General features: G+C 33.7%; 1 protein-coding gene and 1 long non-coding RNA gene across 12 annotated transcripts; both read left to right on the top strand.

The window, feature by feature from the left end:
- LOC110802333 (alkane hydroxylase MAH1) lies at positions 1 to 1,832 on the top strand. Its single transcript, XM_022007781.2, has one exon. The coding sequence runs from the start codon at positions 45 to 47 to the stop codon at positions 1,590 to 1,592; it is 1,548 nt and encodes a 515-aa protein (XP_021863473.2). The 5' UTR covers positions 1 to 44; the 3' UTR covers positions 1,593 to 1,832.
- A 6,561-nt stretch (positions 1,833 to 8,393) lies between these two features.
- Positions 8,394 to 16,594, top strand: LOC110797554 (uncharacterized). Of its 11 annotated transcripts, none has more exons than XR_008920743.1 (9): positions 8,396 to 9,098; positions 9,185 to 9,239; positions 9,978 to 10,289; positions 10,732 to 11,251; positions 11,395 to 11,730; positions 11,823 to 11,881; positions 12,572 to 12,662; positions 13,561 to 13,930; positions 14,626 to 16,594. It is a non-coding gene; the product is annotated as an uncharacterized lncRNA (long non-coding RNA). The 11 variants fall into 11 exon arrangements; XR_008920750.1 differs by having other exon boundaries at positions 9,978 to 10,114; positions 10,185 to 10,289; positions 13,561 to 16,594; XR_008920753.1 differs by having other exon boundaries at positions 9,978 to 10,036; positions 10,185 to 10,289; positions 13,561 to 16,594.
- Positions 16,595 to 22,073: the final 5,479 nt, after the last annotated feature.

The raw sequence follows: 22,073 nt of genomic DNA on the forward strand, positions 1-22,073 counted from the left end.
CCTTGCCTCCCCAACCTAAGAAAGAAATAAAAATTGAGCAAAAAATGGTATACATGGTTATCATCACATTGCTCATTTCTTTTGTATTTTGTTGCTACTTCTTTGGTAAAAAAAATGGTCTCCCAACAAACTGGCCCCTTGTTGGGATGCTTCCCGCGCTTCTTAAAAATGCTCACAGAATCAACGATTTTATGATTGAAGTTATGGAAAAATCTGATATGATTTTTCAAATAAAAGGCCCTTGGTTCACCAACATGAACCTACTACTTACCGTTGATCCTGCCAACATTTACCATGTGTCGAGCAAGAAATTCGGAAATTATGGAAAGGGCGCCAAGTTAAATGAAATCCTTGAACCCCTTGGAGATGGGATCCTTAATACGGATTCTAATATATGGCTTTTCCATCGAAATGTAGCTCAATCTTTCACCAATCATCCTAAATTCCACCAACTTTTGGTGAATACAACTTTTCAAAAAGTGGAGAGTGGTCTCATCCCGATCCTTGACCATGTATGTAAAGATGGAATTGAGATAGATTTGCATGATGTATTCTCGAGGTTCATGTATGATGTCATGTCTATCATCATGATGGACCATGATCCATCATCTTTAACTGTTGAGTTGCCTAATTTTCCACTCTTAAAGGCTGTGCCTAGTATGGAGAAAGTGGGGATTTCTCGTCATGTAGTTCCGACATGCATTTGGAAATTTCAAAGGTGGTTGAATGTAGGCGAAGAGAAGAGGTTAAAACAAGAGACTAAAATAGTTGATGATTTCATTTACGAGTGCATAGATAGGAAAAAGGAAAAAATATTAATACAAGGAGCATCATCATCATCTAAAGACATTGATAATGAGGTGAGTCATGTTGATTTATTGACATTATTGATCTTGGATGAGAACAAAAACACAAAATCTCTAGTTATTCAAAATAACGACAAGTTTTTAAGGGATACAATAACCAACTTTTTCCTAGCCGGGGGTGAAACAACCAGTGTTGCTTTAGGTTGGTTTTTTTACCTTCTCTCGAAAAATCCACGAGTTTTACAAAAGATTAAAGAGGAACTAAACACGATAATGATACCACTGAAAGATCAAAAAAATAATATAGATAGGTTTCTAAGAAACTTCAAAGAAGTCAGTAATAAGTTAATTTATCTTCATGCTACAATATGTGAAGTACTTAGATTGTATCCTTCGGTAGCTTTTACAAGCCATACACCAGTTGAACCAGACATCCTTCCAAGTGGTCATTTAGTGAATCCAAACATGCAAATTATCTTCAACCTATATGCAATGGGAAGGATGAAATCGATATGGGGAGATGACTGCAACGAGTTTAAGCCTGAAAGATTTATATCAGAAGGAAATGTGATTAAACATGAGCCATCATACAAGTATTCGGTGTTTAGTGGTGGGCCCAGGAGTTGCATAGGAAAGCAGATGGTGTTCATCCAAATGAAGATTGTTGCTGCCATTGTAATCCAAAACTATCATATACAGGTAAAACAACATGATCATGTTCCAGATTCCTCTTTCATACTTCATATGAAGGATGAGTTTAAGGTTAAGGTATTTCGTTCTCAGTAACAAATTCAAATTAAATTGTATTACGCAAAATATGTATGTTCAATAATTTAATATTGGTGATTTAATTTCATAGCGGTAATTGTTCTCATATCAAGTGTTTATGCTATATTTTCGCATTGTATGAGGTTTAAGGCATTGTTATACTACTACGTTTATAAATCTTGTAATAAGGCCGGGTCTTAATTTGTAATGAAGTACACACTTGAGTTTGGAAATGTTATGTATTAATTACTATCTCCATTTTAAAATGATCTTTACACTTTTTATTTTAGTCTGTTTCACAATGTTATTTACAAATTTTATGTTTTTCTTAATTCGTTTTCATTTCTTTTATTTACTTTTTAAGTCAAACTAATGAATGGACAAGATTGGCTTTTTCACAATAAAGGGTCTAAGATTGAATACTATTATGGTGACTACCTTTTCTTTGCAGCCATTGAAAAACCTTTCATTAATTAAAAAATGGAAAATTTGTAATTATTAATCCAACATTTGCCCGGTTTTCTTTAATTAAGCCTACCTATGCGATATTTCTAAATAATCCAACCTTTATGACCCAACTACTATTATTAAGCCTGGATGACCGGTTACCTGCTACAAAGTCAAGGAAATTTTGTAATTATTAATCCAATGTCCGATTTTCTTTAATTAAGCTTACCTATGCGATATTTCTAAATAATCCAACCTTTATGACCCAACTACTATTATTAGTTTCAAAAGGTCTTGCATGCACAAGGTGTACAATAAATTTATTGTACACCAACATAACTTTTATCCAGTTTTCTCTAACTTTTACCCAATTTTCTCTAACTTTTATATTATTAAAAAGAAGTTCATAGATAAACATTTTAAAGGGCTAAATGATAAATTTTATACAATATTATTGATTTTGAAGAAATATTTTTTATTAAAATGAAAAATTTTATCAGTAAAAAATAGATAACTTTTACCTATATAAAGGTAACTTTTAAGTATTTTAAGTTAACTTTAACTTCGGTGTACAATATTTATCGTACACCCCATGTAAACAAGAATTTGTGTATTAGTTTCAAAAGGTCTTGCATGCACAAGGTGTACAATAAATTTATTGTACACCAACATAACTTTTATCCAGTTTTCTCTAACTTTTACCCAATTTTCTCTAACTTTTATATTATTAAAAAGAAGTTCATAGATAAACATTTTAAAGGGCTAAATGATAAATTTTATACAATATTATTGATTTTGAAGAAATTTTTTTTATTAAAATGAAAAATTTTATCAGTAAAAAATAGATAACTTTTACCTATATAAAGGTAACTTTTAAGTATTTTAAGTTAACTTTAACTTCGGTGGACAATATTTATCATACACCCCATGTAAATAAGAATTTGTGTATTAGTTTTTATACTCTATCACGCCCCTCACATGAAAGCCCTTTGGGCTTGAAGTGTGGATGCATCATATGCCTCCTCATACCTAGCGCGAAATATTCCACTTTAAAAGGAGGGGTGGATGAGATTCGAACCTGTGACCTTTGCGTCACGTTGGCTCTGATACACATTTCCTACAGAATGAAGTAGTATGCCTTTATTTAATTAATTACTCCATACATATTAATTACGTTATAGCTGAAGATGAATAGATTAAAGATTATAAATTAAGGGTCTGTTTGGCGATCACTTTCAGTCAACTTAAATGATTAGGTGCTGATAATTTAAGTCACCTTAAATGAATAAGAGTGTTTGGTAAGAAGCTGAAATAAAATTTAAGGTGGATAAATGGACTGAAATCCAAACGTTAATAGGATTAACGTCTGTAAATCAGTCACGAAATCAGTCATGGAATCTTTATTTTCTGTAAATAAAAAAAATAGAAAAACCAGAGAAACCAAAACAGGTAGCAATTAATCAAGTAACAAACAAAATACTGGAACCAATACTCTGCACTGGAAACATGCAACTTATATTATCATCAAATCTCATATCAATTTCTTCAATCACAATCTCTTTCCTTGTTCTTCAAAGCCTAGAAATCCAATTATGCTAATTCCGATTTTTCAGCAAAATAAGGTGGTTTAGGACTTTAGAGTGATTGAGTGATTCAGAGGTGAGATTCAAGTTTTTTGACAAATTTTGGGATTAAAACAAACAAATTTGAAGATCTGATGGAAGGTAAATGAGAGGAATTTTTTTTGTTCTCCACCTTACTACAGACAAAAGAAAAGAAGGGAGGTTGAAAAAAGCAGGACATTGCCAAATTGCCATCCTAAAACAAAAACCTGAGAGAGAAAGGAAGGAAATCCAAAGCAAGTCAAGTGGCCCATCTTGTCCATTTACCATTCTTTAAATTTTGATTTGTTTTCAATGACCCAAATTTAACGACCCAAATTAAAATAACATGTACGAAGTATTATTATTTTATGTATTAATAGAATAAAAATAAATAATATTGATATAAAAGTATATGAAATATTAGCTAAAAAAATCAATATCTTAAACAATCAGTTTTACCAAACAGGTTTCTAATTCAGCTATCTTATCAGTTTCAGCACCTTATCAATTTCAGTTGATACCTTATTAATTCAGGCAACTTATCAGTTTCAGCTACATTTCAGCTAATGTTGCCAAACATAGCCTAAGCACCAAAAGGATCGGGGAAACATAACCATTTGAATAAACCCACTGGCAATTGGCATGCACGCTAAGGGTTCGCAACATGACCTAGTCTCGTCCCCTGGATATTGGACGCATTCTTCCATCCTAGTTCTGCAACTGAGACCATTTATATTAGGTAAATTTGTCAAAAACTACCTTATAAAATATGATTTTTGCGAAAAACTACCTTATAAAAAAAATGTTGTAATAAACTACCTTATAAAAATTTTATGTTGTAAGATACTACCTTTGGCCATATTATGAGCATTAATTCAAAATTACGACGTTGACTTTACTAGGTGCATATTACGCGACATCTAACGGGAAAGACGTAATTAAATGGCACGTGACATATATATGGTAAAGTCAATCCCGAAATTTCAATCAAACGTTCGTAATTTGGGAAAAGGTAGTATCTTACAACATAAATTTTTTATAAGGTAGTTTATTACAACATTTTTTTTATAAGGTAGTTTTTCGCAAAAATCATATTTTATAAGGTAGTTTTTGACAAATTTGCCTTTATATTATTGTTATTATCAGCGCCAACCCCTTGAAGCATGATGCTTGTAAGGGGGTGCGGGATTTCGCGGACGCCTAACACGGGTTCAGGTGCGGTGGTAACCACCAATATTGCTACCAAAACTACCATACTAACATGCACCCTCTTCATCTCCATTTCTTCACTTACGGAGTATTATAAGTATTTTTTTTTTTGGAGGATTAATGTACATGGGCTGCAATTAGTTTTGCTCTTCTATATGAATATTTATTTTTAAAAAATATATTCCGGGTCAGCGGTTCGAGCAAAATTTTGTGGGTTTTGACAGGACCGGATTGGAAACCCAAAATCGCATTTTCCAAGGACTGAGGACTAAATCCATTGGTCCGGACTGGACTGTGCACACCCCGACCCCTGTCCTTAAACATTTGATACAGCGTCACTGCGTCATGCTCAAACCCAGACCAGAAACGGCCCAAATACACCACGGCCCAATCCTGTTAGCCCTCTCCCCTCTGCAACTGCCGGATAAAATGCCCCCTTAATTAATAGATTGATGATGACACGTACTTAAAATTATAATTAATAATAGTAATCATTGTGATTGGTATTGGTTTATCCTCAAGTTTTATACTCCCTCCGTCCCATAATATAGTGCCCGTTTGACCAAAATCACGGTTATTAAGGTAAAGTATAACATTGATAATAAAAACAATAATTATTTGTTCTTTCAAGATAAAGTACATGTTAGTTGGCTTATATGGAGAGAGAAATTAGAGATTAAAGGTGTGTACATAATAAATAGGCCTAAAAAAGACAAAAATCAAGCACATGGGTTGAATAAAAGTCAAAAAATACAATTTTCAAAGTAAAAATTAATGGTTTAAAATAGAAATAGGCACATCATTTAGGGACACCATTTTAGGAAAACAGGCACTATATTATGGGACGGAGGGAGTATGTGGCAAGCCACAGCATTAAGCTGATTGTATGACGTGTTCACATTGATTATCAATCAATGCAACTCTGCGCGCCTAAGCAAATATAATAAACTGGGAATACATATTATACCACATGAATGCTTGTTGGAGTAGTGTCCAACCAACTCAAACGTTTTCTTGGGCCGTTGGGCGTAAGACGTTGCGGGTTCGATGACTGACAGGAACATTTACTAACTCTTCCAAACTTATAAAAGTAACTGAAAATATAAATAGAAGTAACCAGATACAAATAGAAGAAACATATACTCCATAATAAAATTACCATACGAAAAATCACCCTAGTGAAATATTAACATACGAAAAGTAGAATTGAAGCAACTAATTACAATAAGTAGAAGTAACCTTTAGTAGCTAATATTTAAAAGTAACAACGTTAACCTACAAAAAGTAATTCTAGTAAAATATTAAAGTAACATCCTAATATTCTAAGTGAATAAGTAGCTTGATTAAAGGTAATTCTTCCATAATTATAAAAATAACTGAAATTATAAATAGAAGTAACCTTTAGTAATATTTAGTAATGATTGCGCCTAATATTTAACACAAATTCTTATTTACAATGGTTGTACAATCAATTATAAAAATAACTGAAATTATAAATAGAAGTAACCTTTAGTAATATTTAGTAATGATTGCGCCTAATATTTAACACAAATTCTTATTTACAATGGTTGTACAATAAATATTGTACACCAAAGTAAAAGTTAACTCAAAATGTCTAAAAGTTATCCATTTTTTAATGATAAATTTTTTCATTTTAATAAAAATTGTTTCATCAAAATCACTAATAATTTATAAAATTAATCATTTAACTCTTTAAAATGTTTATCTATCTACATTTTTTTACTAATATAAAAGTTAATCAAAACTAGGTTAAAGTTACAAAAAAATAAGTAAAAGTTATCTTGGTGTACAATAAATTTATTGTACACCTAGTGCGCGCAAGACCTTTTGAATATTTAAAAGTAACTAACATTAACATACAAAAACTATGTACCCCAGTGAAATATTAATGTAACCAATTACTATAAATAGAAGCAACCTTTAGGAGTAATATTTAAAAGTAACAACGTTAAAATACAAAAAGTAATCCTTGTAAAATAGTAAAGTAACATCCTAATGTTTTAAGTAAATAAGTAGCTTGATTAAAGGTAATTCTTCTAAAATTATACAAGTAACTGAAATTATAAATAGAAGTAACCCTTAGTAATACAAGTAGTTGTTGTTCGACCTCTCCCCCCCTCCCCCCCCTAAAAAAAAAGTTACAGTTGTGCTTTTGGTTTAAAAGTAACACCATTAACATACAAAAGATAACCTTAGTAAAAAAAACTAAAGTAACTTCCTAATGTTATACGAAGTATGTGACTAAGTAACTGGATTAAAAATACCTATTCTAAAACTATTAAAGTAACTGAAATTATAAATATAAGTAAGTAAGTAACCCTTAGTAATATAAGTAGTGGTTGTGCATATGGTTTAAAAGTAACACAATTTACATACAAAATATAAGCTTAGTAAAAAAAAAAACTAAAGTAACTTCCCAATGTTATATGTGACTAATTAACTGGATTAAAAGTAACATTGTTAAGACTACAAAGTAACTGGAATTATAAATAGAAGTAACCAATTACGAATATAAGTAATCTTAAGTAATATTAGTGGTAGTTGTACTTAAAATTTAAAAGTAACACTATTAAGTATTAACATACAACATGTAACCCTGATTAAAAATTAAAGTAACTTCGCAACATTTTATATGATAAAATACCACTTAAAAAAATAATTACTATTTAAATTAAGATTAATAATCCTAAGTATTATGTGAGTAATCTTGAATGATATTATAAACACCAAAAATTTAAGAATTATGATGTGAATAATTTAAAAAATGAAAAAAGTTGTATCGTTGTCCAAAATAAGAGAAGGAAAAAGGACAAAAAAATTGCCTCAACCAAGGGTAGTACCCAAGATCAATGCACGCATCAAAGCTCTAATTTAATTCAATTCCATGATATATGTTCTTGCGTTTTATATATAAACACCATTAGTAGCTAGCTGGGCGGCGCACTACTTCCCCAATGTGAATGCGTCGCACCGTTAGTTGATGGTGTGGCGCGTCACACGCAAGACTTGCTGTTGTTTCTTGGGAAACGACTTTGAACACGATCTTTCCGAACACAACAAGATACTATCTCCGTTTCAGAAAGTTCTTTACAGTTACTATTTGTACGGACTCCAATGCAATATTTAACTACTATTATATCCAATTTTCTATGTGAAAAAAATATAAAAAGTTGATATTCTGAAAATACATAATGAGACCAATCTAACAAGATATTACATGTAAAGTTTTGATGTATATAATAGTGAGAATTTACGGTCAAAGTTTTCATATTTTGGACACATATTCCTAAGCGTAAAGAACTTTCAGAAACGGAGGAAGTACGTAATAGTAGTAGTTATTTAATTTCCTGGCGCACAAGATTGGTGTCTACTATCTAACACAACGTCATAACAATGAACTAGGATTAAAAACATAAAGAACGTAGAACATTGCATCCTACAACCTTTAAAAGTGAGAACTTGGTTTTGACTATTCATTCAATAGTTCATTGACCAAAGTGCCCTTAAACCTCTCCCATTTAACATTTGTGCTATCTTGCTCATCTGTTGCCACGTTGCTTTGTGGGCTGCCTTAACCCCCTCTGTCTTGTTTTCTTTTCTCTCTCCCTTGCCTCTCCTTCTCCCTTCATCCTTTTCTCTTTCAAGGTTTGCTGTCATCTCCCATGGCGTCGGTGCGGCCCCGCCGTTTTCCCCGGCAAAAAACTATCGGCTTTCTTGATGTTTTAAGGTTAATGTTAGTGTTAAAAAATCTGATTTTGGATCTGTTGAGCTAGAATTTGATCTCGATCGCGTTTTCTAGGGTTTCTACTTCTAGATCTTTTGATTGGCTGATGCGGAGGTGAAAGCAACGAGCTTCAAGTTGCTTCAAGTTCAAGGTTTCTCTCCTTGACTCTTTCCCTTTCTCCTCTGTTGATTACGTTTTTTAGGGTTTATGATATCAATTTTCTTCATTTTCTCTACACACGCACTCTCCTTCTCTCAGCCATTCGAGCCATCTATCTCTAGGGTTTTGAACTTTCATTTTCTGTTTTCATAACTCTGTCCATCAACTACCATTCTCACTCCTAAATATCAATTTCAATTCGTAACTCTAAATTCTTACAAAGTGATCGATGAACTTCTGAAGATTTCTGCAAAATTAGGGTTTTAATTCTTCAGAACACGGTCAGATCTTCGCGAATTTCTATCAATTTGATGAAAGTTGATTGTTGATGAGATTCTGTATGGCCATCCCCCAACGAAGGTTAGTCGTTTGTTTTTTTTCATGATTCATGACTTGATTGGTTTTTCTGGGCGAATATACATACTAAACAGGTCTTTTTTGTGTAGTATTTCAAAGTAACAATGATCCGGGACTATGGATTTCGTTTCATGTGATGTATAGGTGAGTCCTCATCTCATTCTTATGTATATATAGGATATCTGCTTTTCCATCATCAGTCAAACTCAGTTTGTTGGGCATCATTACAGTTGGTTTAAGCAAATTAAGATTCGAGTGCGCTAGACTATACTCAATTAAGTGGATTGGAATTATATTGGGATTTTAGTTATTCTTTAAATAAAATTGATTAGGAGTAATCGAATGGGATTAGGGGAAGTCGACTGTGTTTTGTTTTAGATTTTCGGCAATTTAATGTTGTTACTGTAAGTTTTCTTTTACAAAAATCATTTTACCATTTTCAAATTTGTTTGTATTTTTAAATTTATTATTCGCTAATTACAGCAGAAACCCTAAGAATTTTGTTCAGCTCTAAAATATTGAAATTGATTTGATCTGTTTCAAATTTCAATGATTCTATTACGTAATCTTAAATGTGAGTACCTTTGTATTTAGTGGGACTTTGGAGACCATTACACTAACCATTTGGCAGAGATTAGTACAATGTATCATGTAGGAAATGTTTGCAGGATGGGGCATAGATGCATAGTCATGCGATTTATTCAACTTTTTCTTCACATTACAGATCAATTTTTCTCTTCTTATTAATTTTTATTTCCAATTTCTGTATGTTTGGAGCTTCATTGAGGATCTTTTTAGCTATATCAGTTTTTTTGGTGTCATTAGTATGATCTATATACAACTACATTTGCAAAATCAAGGGTGATTTGATACTTCTTTCAGTTATTGCAGGAGTTTCTTGGTTTCAGCTAGGCGCAAAAAGTATTGAGCTCACAAAGAATGTAAACCAATTATCTAAAAACCATAAGTTTATCTGCTACTGGGTATTTTCAATGATCGAAGATCCAAAAAAAATCATGGTAATTGAGGAAGAAGAGATTGCAAAAGCGACAGTTCCAAAGTTTGTTAATTGTTCTGCTTCTGCTACAGGTGCTTCTATGGATGACCACCACCATTATCAGCAACAGCAACAAAAACTTAGTTCAGCTATCACTTTCAATGGGGTCATAATTCCTGTTGATTTGCCTCTAAAAGGTATGCCATTTCTCCTCAAATGTAGGCTTGCTGGTTACGTTTTAAACAATTATTTCCTTTTCAACTTTTTAGTTGTGAAGTTCTTCAGCTTTTTTTATTATTTTTAGTGGGTTCCGTTTTAAATGATTAATAAATGAAAACCCATTTTATAGAATTCAGGAAACTTAATTGGAAAAAGGAAAAAGTAGAATTTGATGATTATGTTATTTGCATATAAATTTGTCAATAATTTTGATCAATGAACTGAAAAATAGTTTCACAAAGTTGAACATGCAAATTAATTTACAGATTTTTCTTGCAATTTTGCACATTTATCTGCATTAGAATTATGATTTTCTCAAGTTTTGAATTCCTTTTTCCTGACGATTTGATTGTTGTTAAATGCTGGTTTGTCAATCTGTATGTTAATTTGACAGTAAAAATAAATCTTGTGAAAATGCAGACAAATTCACAGATGAATGAGTCCTTATATCACCAATTTCAGATACTCGGAGCCTATGAAAGAGGCATTATTGTTCAAAAGTCACAAATTCACAATTTTGACAACAATAATAAGGCTACTGCATATGCAAGTACATAAGTGATCCCATTTCAAGAGGTGAAACACATAGATTTTGGCACTGAAATTACCCTTTTAGGCAGATCCACAACCTCAAGGTGTCACACACCCTTCAAGAGTTCCTTGCCTGCCCGTCACAACACTCCGGCTAGCCGGTCTGGCCCACTAGCATTGATGCCCACTAGCCCAATTAACATGACTCAATTACAAGAGTGTCATTTTGCCAAGCTCCAAATTGGATCAACCCCATTTGATTCACTTACGACTAATTGGAGCTTCAAAGAAGAGGAAGAGGAGATATCCAAGAGTTTAAGGCATTTGAAATTGGTAGGAGGAGTGTTTCTGTTTCTGAGTCCAGGGCTTGTGCTTGGGAAGAAGAGGAGAAGACCAAATTTTGTCTTAGGTGAGATAAATTAATACTTAAAAGGCAATTTTGTTTGTTTAATTGATGTTATTATTTTTTCGTTTCTTAAAAACCATGCGTAATTTTGCTACTGTTTCTATGATTTGTGTGTATATTAATTTTTTTATAGGGTTTTTTGACAGGGGTGAGACGGAGCTTGAACCATAGTCCAATTTCCAAAGGCCAACGTCCATTACTAACTTCTTTGATCCTCTCTAGCACCTTATGCCCGCGTGGCAACCCTGTGTTCTGCAGCCCCGCCGCACTTCTCCCATTGCCAATCTGGGCGGTATTTTGTTCCGAAGCTCGTTGACAGGGCTCGCATTTCTGTTTGAGATTTGCTTTAGCTAGCATTTTTTGTTGCAACAATTTCTCCGAGGTTCACTTTAATGATTTACTCTATTGTTTGTTTTTTTGTTTGTTTGTTCAATCAGGAGCATCATTTTCTAGGTGTTTCAGTCCTTCTATCGCACTAATTGGTACATTTTCCGTCGCATTATACCTAATGAACTGAATTAGTTATTAATAACTGGTAGATGGTTAAGTGGGATAACGAAGTTTGCTTCTGCAGATCTATGTTGCTTTTTATCTAATCGGCGTAAGGATGGAACTTGTATTATCATTTCATAGGTATGGCTACTTTCAGTTTTTAGTCTTAGTTTAATACATAAGGTGGAAAGAAGTTACAGGTTTAATTTTATAGTTAGTTAAATGAGATTAATTAAAAAAGTAGATGTTACTTTAAGATCTAGATATACCCCTTGAACATAAAAGGGTCAGCGGACAGTATTGTGGTAGTATCCAATCTATCATCATGGATTGTTTCGTATGCTTTCAACTTTTCCATGGAATGGAGTTCTTAGAGTAAATGCTCCACCCCATTTGTACTCGTATGGTATTTTGTTCTGAAACCTAAGACGTTTGTTGATTCTCTTAGTTTTCTCATATCTATACATTAGTTTTGAGTATGGGTAATCTTGCTTTGCTCTAATATGCTCTACTGTAACACATGAAATTTGGTAGCTTGGTTTAAACAATTAAATATACTGGTTGGAGAGACGAAGCAATATGTTGCTTTGCTCTAATATGCTCCACCCCATGTTGTTTTGCATCACACTAAGTGTTAAAACTGTGTATTCCTCGAGAGACCCTGGTGGAACGACACTGCTTATTGCTTATCGTAAATAGATATTTTCTTCTCCAAACCACAAACTTGAAGAAGATTATTAGAACATTATGTGCATGTTTATGTTGATTGATCGTGAGGCTTTTGGAGTCACCGATGTGTTGCCATCCTAAGTTTATGTCTATCTTTCTCAGATAATGAAGCTGGATGTTCTACCCAGCTGATCGATGTGGGCTTTCATATAATCATATGTCGTATTTTACATCGTGAGTCCACAAAGTAGTGGTATGTACTACCTTTTTGTTCTAATAAGCTTATACCTCAATGCATGTTGTTTTGTAACCATGGAACATACACTTTAAAAAAAAATAGATTGATCTTTTTTATTTCAGTTTAAGACGTATGTACTTCGTGTATCTTATGACTAATGTTTCTTCGCTATGTCGATTGAGTTAAAATTGTGACTAATATTCATAGCTATACTCTTGTACTAGCTGTCATTTGACTTCTTTTTATTTTAATTCGTGTTTTTTCCAAACTACTCTACTCTAATTTTATTTCATTTATTTTTGACATTATGTACCCTCTGCACAGTTGTCTTATATGGAAAACATGGCATCATTATGTTTGATTTCTTTCTTTTGCTACTATAAGTAAAAGTACATTATTGAATAATCATTTGGAACCAACTTCAGGGAGATGGATACATTTAGAGGACGGTAATTCGATGTATTCTTGTCCAAATTGTGTTTATTACCAATTCTATACCAGTCATATTGACAAATGAATACTATTTTCTCTAGGTATCAGCAACCATAGGTATTTGGTTAGTAAATTGTGCCTGCATTGAGCCTTGCACTATAGTAATGGATTTGGAGGGTACTGATGGTGGAGAGGAGAGGTGATATCCATTCTCATATAATGTCTTCAGTTTTGGACGGTTTATCCACTTTCATTGATAGTTTCTAAACCCATACCGAAATCTTTTATTTGACATGTTTAGAAAGATACTGCTTTGGAAAAACAAAGTGCTCTCTGTTGAGACCATTCTTGTTTATTTTAATACATAATCTACTTCGCAGCATATTATTGTAATTATAGTTAAACACTATTATATGATATGAATGAAGTGTAATTTATTTATTTGGTATGAAGAGTAATAACTTCTGTAATTAAAATGCAGGTAATGTCCTGACCGTCCCAAGTACATGGGCCCCTTCTCAGAGCAGACCACGTCATACCTTACTGGTGAAATCCCCATCATGGGATACTGCTGGACTATCAGAAGACCCCTGAAACCTTCGCCAGGAACCGTGAGGCGTGAGCTCAAGGTCATCAACTCTAGGTGGGATATGCTTGGTGCCCTGCGCTGTGTATTCCCCGAACACTTGTCAAGGAGCGATGTCAGATTGGGTGAAGTCGCATGGTTTAAGGACGGATCCCTAATAGGGTACCCAATACTTGATACCAGATTTTCGCTTGTCTGCCGAAGTTAAAACACAACACCGTTGGTTGTCTGCATCAGCCATCCAATTAAACATGTTGAAGAATTAGTAAGTCTTACTACCTCTCTACTTCTCTTGTGTTTTTTTACAACGTGTTTATTGTGTGATGCATTATTGCTTTTCAATTATCACCTTTAATGTGTTCTATAGGCCTGTCCCTGTGTGCAAAATAGATTGTAGTGTAGCTCAATTGTTGTTCTTGTTATCAGTTACAACTTCTTGGAAACCTCTGTATATTGTTCGTTATGATTGTTAAGTTTTGTGTATATGATCATTCAATTCAACTCAGTTTCTGGTCAACTATTCTTTGATTCAATTTCCTATTTTGTGCTGGTACTTTTAATCAACCTGTAAATTCTTGCACCTCCAATTTCCTCATAGCATCTGTATCACGGGTTTATATATGGCTTCCACAAGACCGAATCATTTGCATCTCTGCTGATCTAACTTTTTGTTCACGCATTTAGGATATTAAATTTGGCTCTTGATTGAGACTATTTTCTTATCTTTTTGGGTGGGCAGATGGTTATATTGGGAAGAGCCTCAAATGGTTAAGTAGAAAGGGAACTTGCATGCCTTGCAACTTTGGTAATTCGACAATAACTTGAAAGTCATCTCAGGACACAATAGAAACTGAAATTCATTGTGTATTTCCAGAAAGTTAAACGAGCTTATTGTATTACCTATTCAGTAGGGCCAAGCTTACTTTCTCCAAGACTTCTTACTAGGTTTCATGAATGCAGAGACTAGAAGTGCATGTAAGAAAATGAACAAGGCTCTCTTGGAAGATAAGAGAAAAAATCAAAAGTCGAATAACTGCCATCAGGAAAAATATGTGGGGGGTAATTAACTGGTCTTTATGTCTCACTTTTGGCGTATATGATATAGTGCATAGTAAACATTTAACCAGGCACCCAAATAGTGGTGGATTTTTCAATGTACCTTGGTGATTCATATATTTGTTTTGTGATTGAATTTTCAAATGTGAAGTATATTCTTCTTGTGCTCCTGAAGTTCACAAGAGTTGAACGTCATAAGATTTTGAACCACATTGTTCATAGAGTACACTGCAGGAAACGTCCTTAATAATGACCGTGCAGCTCCAATTGTTAGGAGACTAGGCGTGTTGGGACTTGGGACCAATTCTTATACACCCTCTACCTCCTTTCCTCTTACATAGGGAGGGGTTGTTTGTTGGATGCTTACCTAATATGTATGCCGGAGTTTACATCTCGCATAAACTCTTGTCTGATTAACATAGTTATATATTCAGGTGAATTTGCAAGCTTAGCTTCATGTACCTTATTTTGGGGGATCAGGGTTCTGTTTTTAATTTTTGGGAAATTCTTCATATATGCTTTTCAAGAGATACACTCTTCTTATTCTTTTTTTTTTTCTTTGTTAATTTGTGAGCTCAGTCTCACTTATTCTGTTACTCAGAAGTCAATCCGATTCCATCAGTTTGTGTATATTTTTCTGCGTGTGCGGGTGATGGCATCTTTTGGTTAAACTCTTTATGATTTATAACTTGTTTGATTATCTCCTTTTTTTTCTGTATGTATCAGCAGAAGAGATCCCATGAGTGATAAAATATAGTAATTTTGTTTTATCTATCTGCATCCCCTATTTTGTTTACTTTTTAAATTTTTGGGCTCTACCTAGATATGATCAGGGATGGGTTGCGACTTTGGTGTTGTAATGTCCTTATTTGATTGAATAAGTTCACATTGTTGCGGGCTTCCCACTGTCATGTTCAAAGCCTAATTATTACCAAAATTGTTGAGCTTTGCAAAGATTGGCAGGTTGTCTTAAGCTCATGGTGAATTAGTTGATGCGTTGAGCGGTTGAGGTATTTCATTGAGGTAAAAATGATCAAGAACAATAACTTAAGCTAACTGCCATGGTTTCATTTTAGATACGAAGAGGAATCCATGGTTTCCAAACCTGAAATGCGTCAGGAACTTGGTCCATTTATAATCACTAGGCAAGGCATTATCAAGTCAGAAACATTTAAATAGAAGAAATTCTCAACTGCATTTTCTATAATTCTGCATATAACTCTGAGTCTCTGATATTCTGAATTGTTTATCAGGTGTTAATGAATACGGATTAGCTTTCGTCCCTCACTGCATCAAAATGAAGATCAGTGACAGTTTGACAGTTATATCCTGCACATTTTAAGTGGTCTGAGAATCAAAATGAAGGTCTTTAAGACAAGATCGTGTGTTAATGAGGACTAGATATCAATATTGTATAATACCCCCTCAATACATGTAATTATGTAAATGAGTCTGTTGAAGCTTGCTCGTGATCAATAATAGCTTGGCAGCTGGTTATATCACGCACATTTAAACAGGTCCAACTATTTGTCATGAAGAAGAGATGGATAAATGTTACTGAAGTTAGAAGACTCACTTTTCAAACTGGAATTAAACAGTTGGTTGTAGCTAGCACAAAGTAAATCATTTGCTGCATTGATGCTGCTGAAGTACTGCTCTGCTTTCTTTGGGAGTTGACAGACTGCTAATAAAGGCTCGTCTTCTTAACTATACCACCTAAAAAGCACTGTTTATAATGCTTTCATGTTTCTGCTCATTGTGCTTTAGCTGCAATTATTATAGTAGTATATGCCTGTTAAGTTTTTGTTTATTTGTTCGGATGATGGGGATATTTCCTTTTCAAAGTTCTGATTTTGGAACATTGTTGTATCATGTGCAGTAGAATAGTATGTATTCAATACAGAGAAGAAGCAGAAACCACTGTTCCAAGTAATTAAGGCAAGCAAGATCGCTCGGAAATCGGGCAAAAACAATTTCCAGCAGATCGTCAAAACATTTTTGTTGGTACCAGTTCTCAACTACTCGCATTATAGAAGTGATAATGGTGAGTAAGTGATAATGGTGAGTAATTTATGGGTTTCAAGATTTTCAACAATATCTCTTTTATATTGTCTTTTACTCCGCCTTTTAAGAAAAAACTAATAGCTCCTTATTATTTCTCTTTAAGTGCCTTGTTACTTTTAATTTGGTCATAGTTTTAATGTTTTTTCCAGAGTTATACGTAAAGTAGTACTACCATTAATTATTCGTGAAAGCCTATTAGCTCAATTGGTAGAGCAATGTGCCATTGCGCATATATGTAGGTTCGAGTCCTACATAGGCTACAATATATTTACGATATAAAAAAAACAAAGTAGCAACCATGTCGCCTCTAATTAAGATGCGACTCAATAGCTGAAAGTATATCTCATATTATTGGCTATTGGGTCGCCTATGAAGAAGCACACGACACCATAAACTATTTTACGTGTCACCTCAAGAAGAAAGCGACACCGTAGACTACTTTATGCGTCGCCTCTAAAGAAGCCGGTGACACCATATACTACTTTAGGTGTCGCCTCTAAGGAAACAAACGACACCATAGAGGCATACCCTACTATACATGTCGCCTTTAAAGAAGCAAACGACTCATAAAAAATATATAATCTATATACATGGAATTTTTTTCTTTACGAGTCGGCTCCAACATAAGAGGCCACTAAAAAACCACCCTGTAGTGTCGAGTCACATGTGACACGTCAAGATGGTATCGATTGTGTCACCTCTTAAGGAGTCGCCCCTCATGCGACTCTAGGCGGTTAAGGAGACTCCAAAAGGGTATTTTTGGTGTAAAAGTAATCGATTTCATATTTAATTAGGTGATAGTTGATAAGGGTTTTTTTTTTTTTTTTTTTTTTTTTTTTTTTTTTTTTTTTTTTTAATATAGTTAGTGGAAAATGTGTTAAAACTTTTTAAAAAATAATCTATAAAATGATTTTCCTTCCTGTCAGAATTTACGCTTCCTTTAGTGAGGGAACTGGCGAGCATGGGTTAATGTTTTTTCTTTGCTCTATTGATACTTACAAATTCTTGTAGCTAAATATTTTAGGGTTAAGGCATGAAATAAGGCTAATGTTAGGACTATAACTGGGTAAGGTGTTGATTTGTGTAATGAAGATAGGTTGGGTTCTATGTTTTTTCTTTCTCATGTATAACCGATTAAGGCAGATAAGTCTTTGAAGAGCTGAATCCGGCATAGGTGACTGGTTGTACTAGGAAATGTAACCAGCACGTATAGTTTGCAGTTGTAAGAAATGTTATTATATTTTATTTACAGTGCGCGCAACTTTTGAAATTTTAGTTTTACGTTTTAGTGTGCTCTATTATTTATTTCTCGAGTGTGATTAAAACCCACCTTCTTCTTCTTCTTCTTCTTCTTCTTCTTCTTCTTCTTCTTCTTCTTCTTCTTCTTCTTCTTCTTCTTCTTCATGATGTAATAAGTTATTTTGAAAAGACTTTAGAGTAATTTATATGCCAATCAAATTGATGGTGGAAGCACAAGACAACAACAAACTTCAAACTTTGTAGCGAAGTCCTCACCAATTCCCTACAATTCATCAGCCTCCCATGACTTCAATCCCGAGGGACTGCTGCTGGAAATACCACATAAGGTTCCTTAGCAAAAACATGATCAGATGAAACGATTGAGTACGTACGAGACCTTTCTATCAACACTCGATATCAGAGGGTAGCACATATCCAAGGCCCTCATCTTTCACCATCTGATCTGTTAAGGACACCAGCAGATCGTCTACACCCACCGTTAATTTGAGGTTATAGGTGCTCATTTGCAAGATACAATTTTTGCTTCTAGCTAGATATCTGAAGGCAGCTAAGCGTGAAGTAAAACAGGCAAAAAACATTGCATGTGCATATGGGCAATTTCATGTGAGTGTCTCAGTGCACCACCAGGTTTCAGGTGCTTGATCTTAGGAATAATTCTTTCTCAAGCCCTATCAAACTTGATTTTACTGAACTGTCTGAACTTGTTGTACTTGACTTTGCCAGTAATTTTCTCGATGGGACCAACCTCATTAAGTCATACATATTACAAGTAGTTAACATTGATGCGATTTTAAAATAAAGAATTCAAACTAAGTGCATTACATAAGAGTATATGAGTATATGAGCATATAGTGAGCTCAAGGTTTAAGTTTGAAATGTGAAAGCATGTAATGATGTGATTATCATTTGTATATACCTCCCCTACAATCGACAAGTGAGCCAACGATGATGAATGCCTCCACTGCACGCCTAACATCATTGCCAACACTGTACTCCTCAACCTATTTCCGCATACTAATTAGACTCGAGATTTACATTGCGTTTTGGTAATTAATTTTTTATATCTTGGGGGACCGTGCGCGCTAGCGCACGGACCAACTAGTGTAGATTAAAATTGCAACGTCATAACAGTAAGGCCAGTAAGGCCCATGCATGGCTGAGAGACTGAGAGTGGGTCAGGGAATTCGCGTTGATAGCGAACGCCCAAGAGGCCAAGATAGGTTGAGGTTTTGCAGCAACCACGTACCAAAATGGCTACCAAAACAAACAAGCTTAATTAATTACCACTTTATTCATCTCCATTATTGTTGTTTGTTTCACTGCTTATTTTCTGTTTTGTGTTTGATTATAAAAGAGAGGAATGGGGATGAAGAGGGTCCTTTTAATAGATCGAGTTACCTACCTCTGTAAAAAGCTCTAACATAGTAACATTTGTCAAGCTTTTAAGTAAGTTTTTATATATACTACTCCCCCGTTTCTTTTTGTTCTTTACATTTGATCTTTTGTACGTTTATTAACGATTAGATTCCTCTAATTTATTTATTTAAACAAGGATAATTACGTTTAATTATAATGTTTCACTCTTATCAAAATTCTGATATTGGGAAAATGAGAAAAAATAATGTCCCAATAGAAAAGTGTGAGAGATTAATAACCCAATGAATTTAATTAATTGATTCAAATAATCATTGGACATAAATTTTGATAGGGAATATTAAAGCATTTATGTGATAATATAAAAGGAAATGTGACATTTTGATACACCTAAAAAGGAAAACCTAAAAAACAAAAAGAAACGAAAGGAGTACCTAACTAATTTGTACCCCTTAATCAGGAACACATACCTATATATAATTGTTTAAGTGGAGCGCTAAAAGCTGCCCCATGCCATATTATTTTCCCTAGCTTATTTCCCATTAGTACCCTTACTTAATCTTGCTTTCCAATTCTCTCCCACCACCGCCGGCCACCACCTCTGGCCACCATCGCCGGCCACTACCTCCGGCCACCACCATCACGTCGTAAGCGACAAAATGGCCGAGTCTTCACAAGAGGGTTTTTTTTTAGAAACTTATGCATTTTTAGCTTGTACCATGGTACAGGCTTATGAATTTTAAGCTTGTACCATGTTACAGACTTATGAATTTTTAGCTTCGATCATGGTATTGCTTATGCAATTTAAACTTGTACCATGGAAAGAGCTTAAATTCATAAGCTCCTACCTCAATGAGGGACCTCAAATCACAATACGGGATGTCCACCCATTTGCTCGCTTCATAATCCCCTTTCTCCTACTTCTGTGTTAATTGTATTGATGCCATGCAAATTGATCTTTTGAGGTCCAACCCTTATCCCTTATGGATTGTGTTGTTGCCTCCCCTTAATAACAACATCCTTTCTCTCCTCAATCTTTATGGCATATTGCATGATAGTAGAGGATACTAGTACGGGTGATGATAAAGGTCACAAATTGCGATAACTTTTAGTTGTCGCAGTTTAATTGGCACATATAGGCGTCATCTGAATACTTTTACTATCAATGCAATATTTTTACTATAAAAATATGCAAATAAGGTTGTCGATATAAAAAGGAAACAAATTATAATATTAAAATTTTCCTACCTTTTATGTAACATGTATAATAGGTTATATAAGTTAAATATTTTAGATTCCAATTTAAATCATGACACATAAGCAAGTCATGTCATCATTGTGACACGGCTTAAAGGTCACATGTTGCGACCTTTATCATTTTTGTACTAGTACATCCATATCAGAACTAATATATTCAAATCATGTACGTTTAGGTTATAATACGTAACTAATATGTCAAGATCAAAACTGATTTGTCTATATCAAAACCAACATGTTCATATCAGAATTGATCTATCTGGATTATGAAAAGTTTAAAATCGATCTACTCATATCATATCCAGATCAAAATATTAATACAAAATTAAATGTTAATTAAATTAATACAATTTTCATGTTAATATTAATAATAATATATTATTTAGCGTTAATACAATATGTAAATTTTTCGTCCTGTTTTTCATTTTGTTCATTAATATTAAAATTAATATGGAGTACAATAGGCATAATTCTCTACCAAGGAACAAATTTTACGGTTATCCTTTAGATGTGAAATTATGGACATTAGAAAGTTCGAAATGAAGTGAAGAAAACTCATATCTTTCTCGAGAACAAAAAAATGAAAAATAAAATTGAGGTAAATGAACACATTAAAACGAATAATGCAGTCCTGCTTGTTATAAACTATACTCCTACTTTGAATTATGAAAACGTAAAATACATAAACTAGATTAGGACGAGTTAATCTCTGTCCTAAATATTGCTGATGGGATTCAAAGTTAATCTATGTCATTAAATGGACCGTGCTAAGTGCTAAGTCTTGATTAATAATATATATAGCTATATTAGGAACCCAATACTAGCAAACCAAGCTTAATGTTTCACTTGGCTTAATAACTCAAGCCATCTCATATTCAATATTCGAAAGACATGAGTATATTTAAAGACAACCAAAACATCATATTTCTTCCATGTGTGAGATATCCTACACACATAAGATGAAGACTAATATAGTAATATGTAACACTGCTATATATGTTCACGAGTCTAGATGTTTATTATAGGACCCCCCTCAATCAACAAAATACAAATAGCAATTAAATCACGTTTCAATAAAGGTCAAAATGCCTTAATGATTTTTTTTGCTACTCTTGGACCAGTTTAAGTTCCAAAGGCTATGGTTAATCCTCCAGATTTGGGAGATTAATTTCACGATAGATGAGTGTACAAGAACCACATACCCACTGACATTAATTTAAATGTTCCCTCCAAAATTATTAACACAAGAAAACAAATACTCCATATATGTATCTAATTTGAGTTCAATTATTTAGAGTATTGTTCAGTAGCATTTAATTAAAAATTATTTGGTTGATAGTACCCGATCGATCGACCGCTATAAAAAGACCGTAGTTAACTCCTCCATTATATACACC

This window comes from Spinacia oleracea, chromosome 1, assembly GCF_020520425.1.
Source record: "Spinacia oleracea cultivar Varoflay chromosome 1, BTI_SOV_V1, whole genome shotgun sequence".
NCBI lineage: Eukaryota > Viridiplantae > Streptophyta > Magnoliopsida > Caryophyllales > Amaranthaceae > Spinacia > Spinacia oleracea.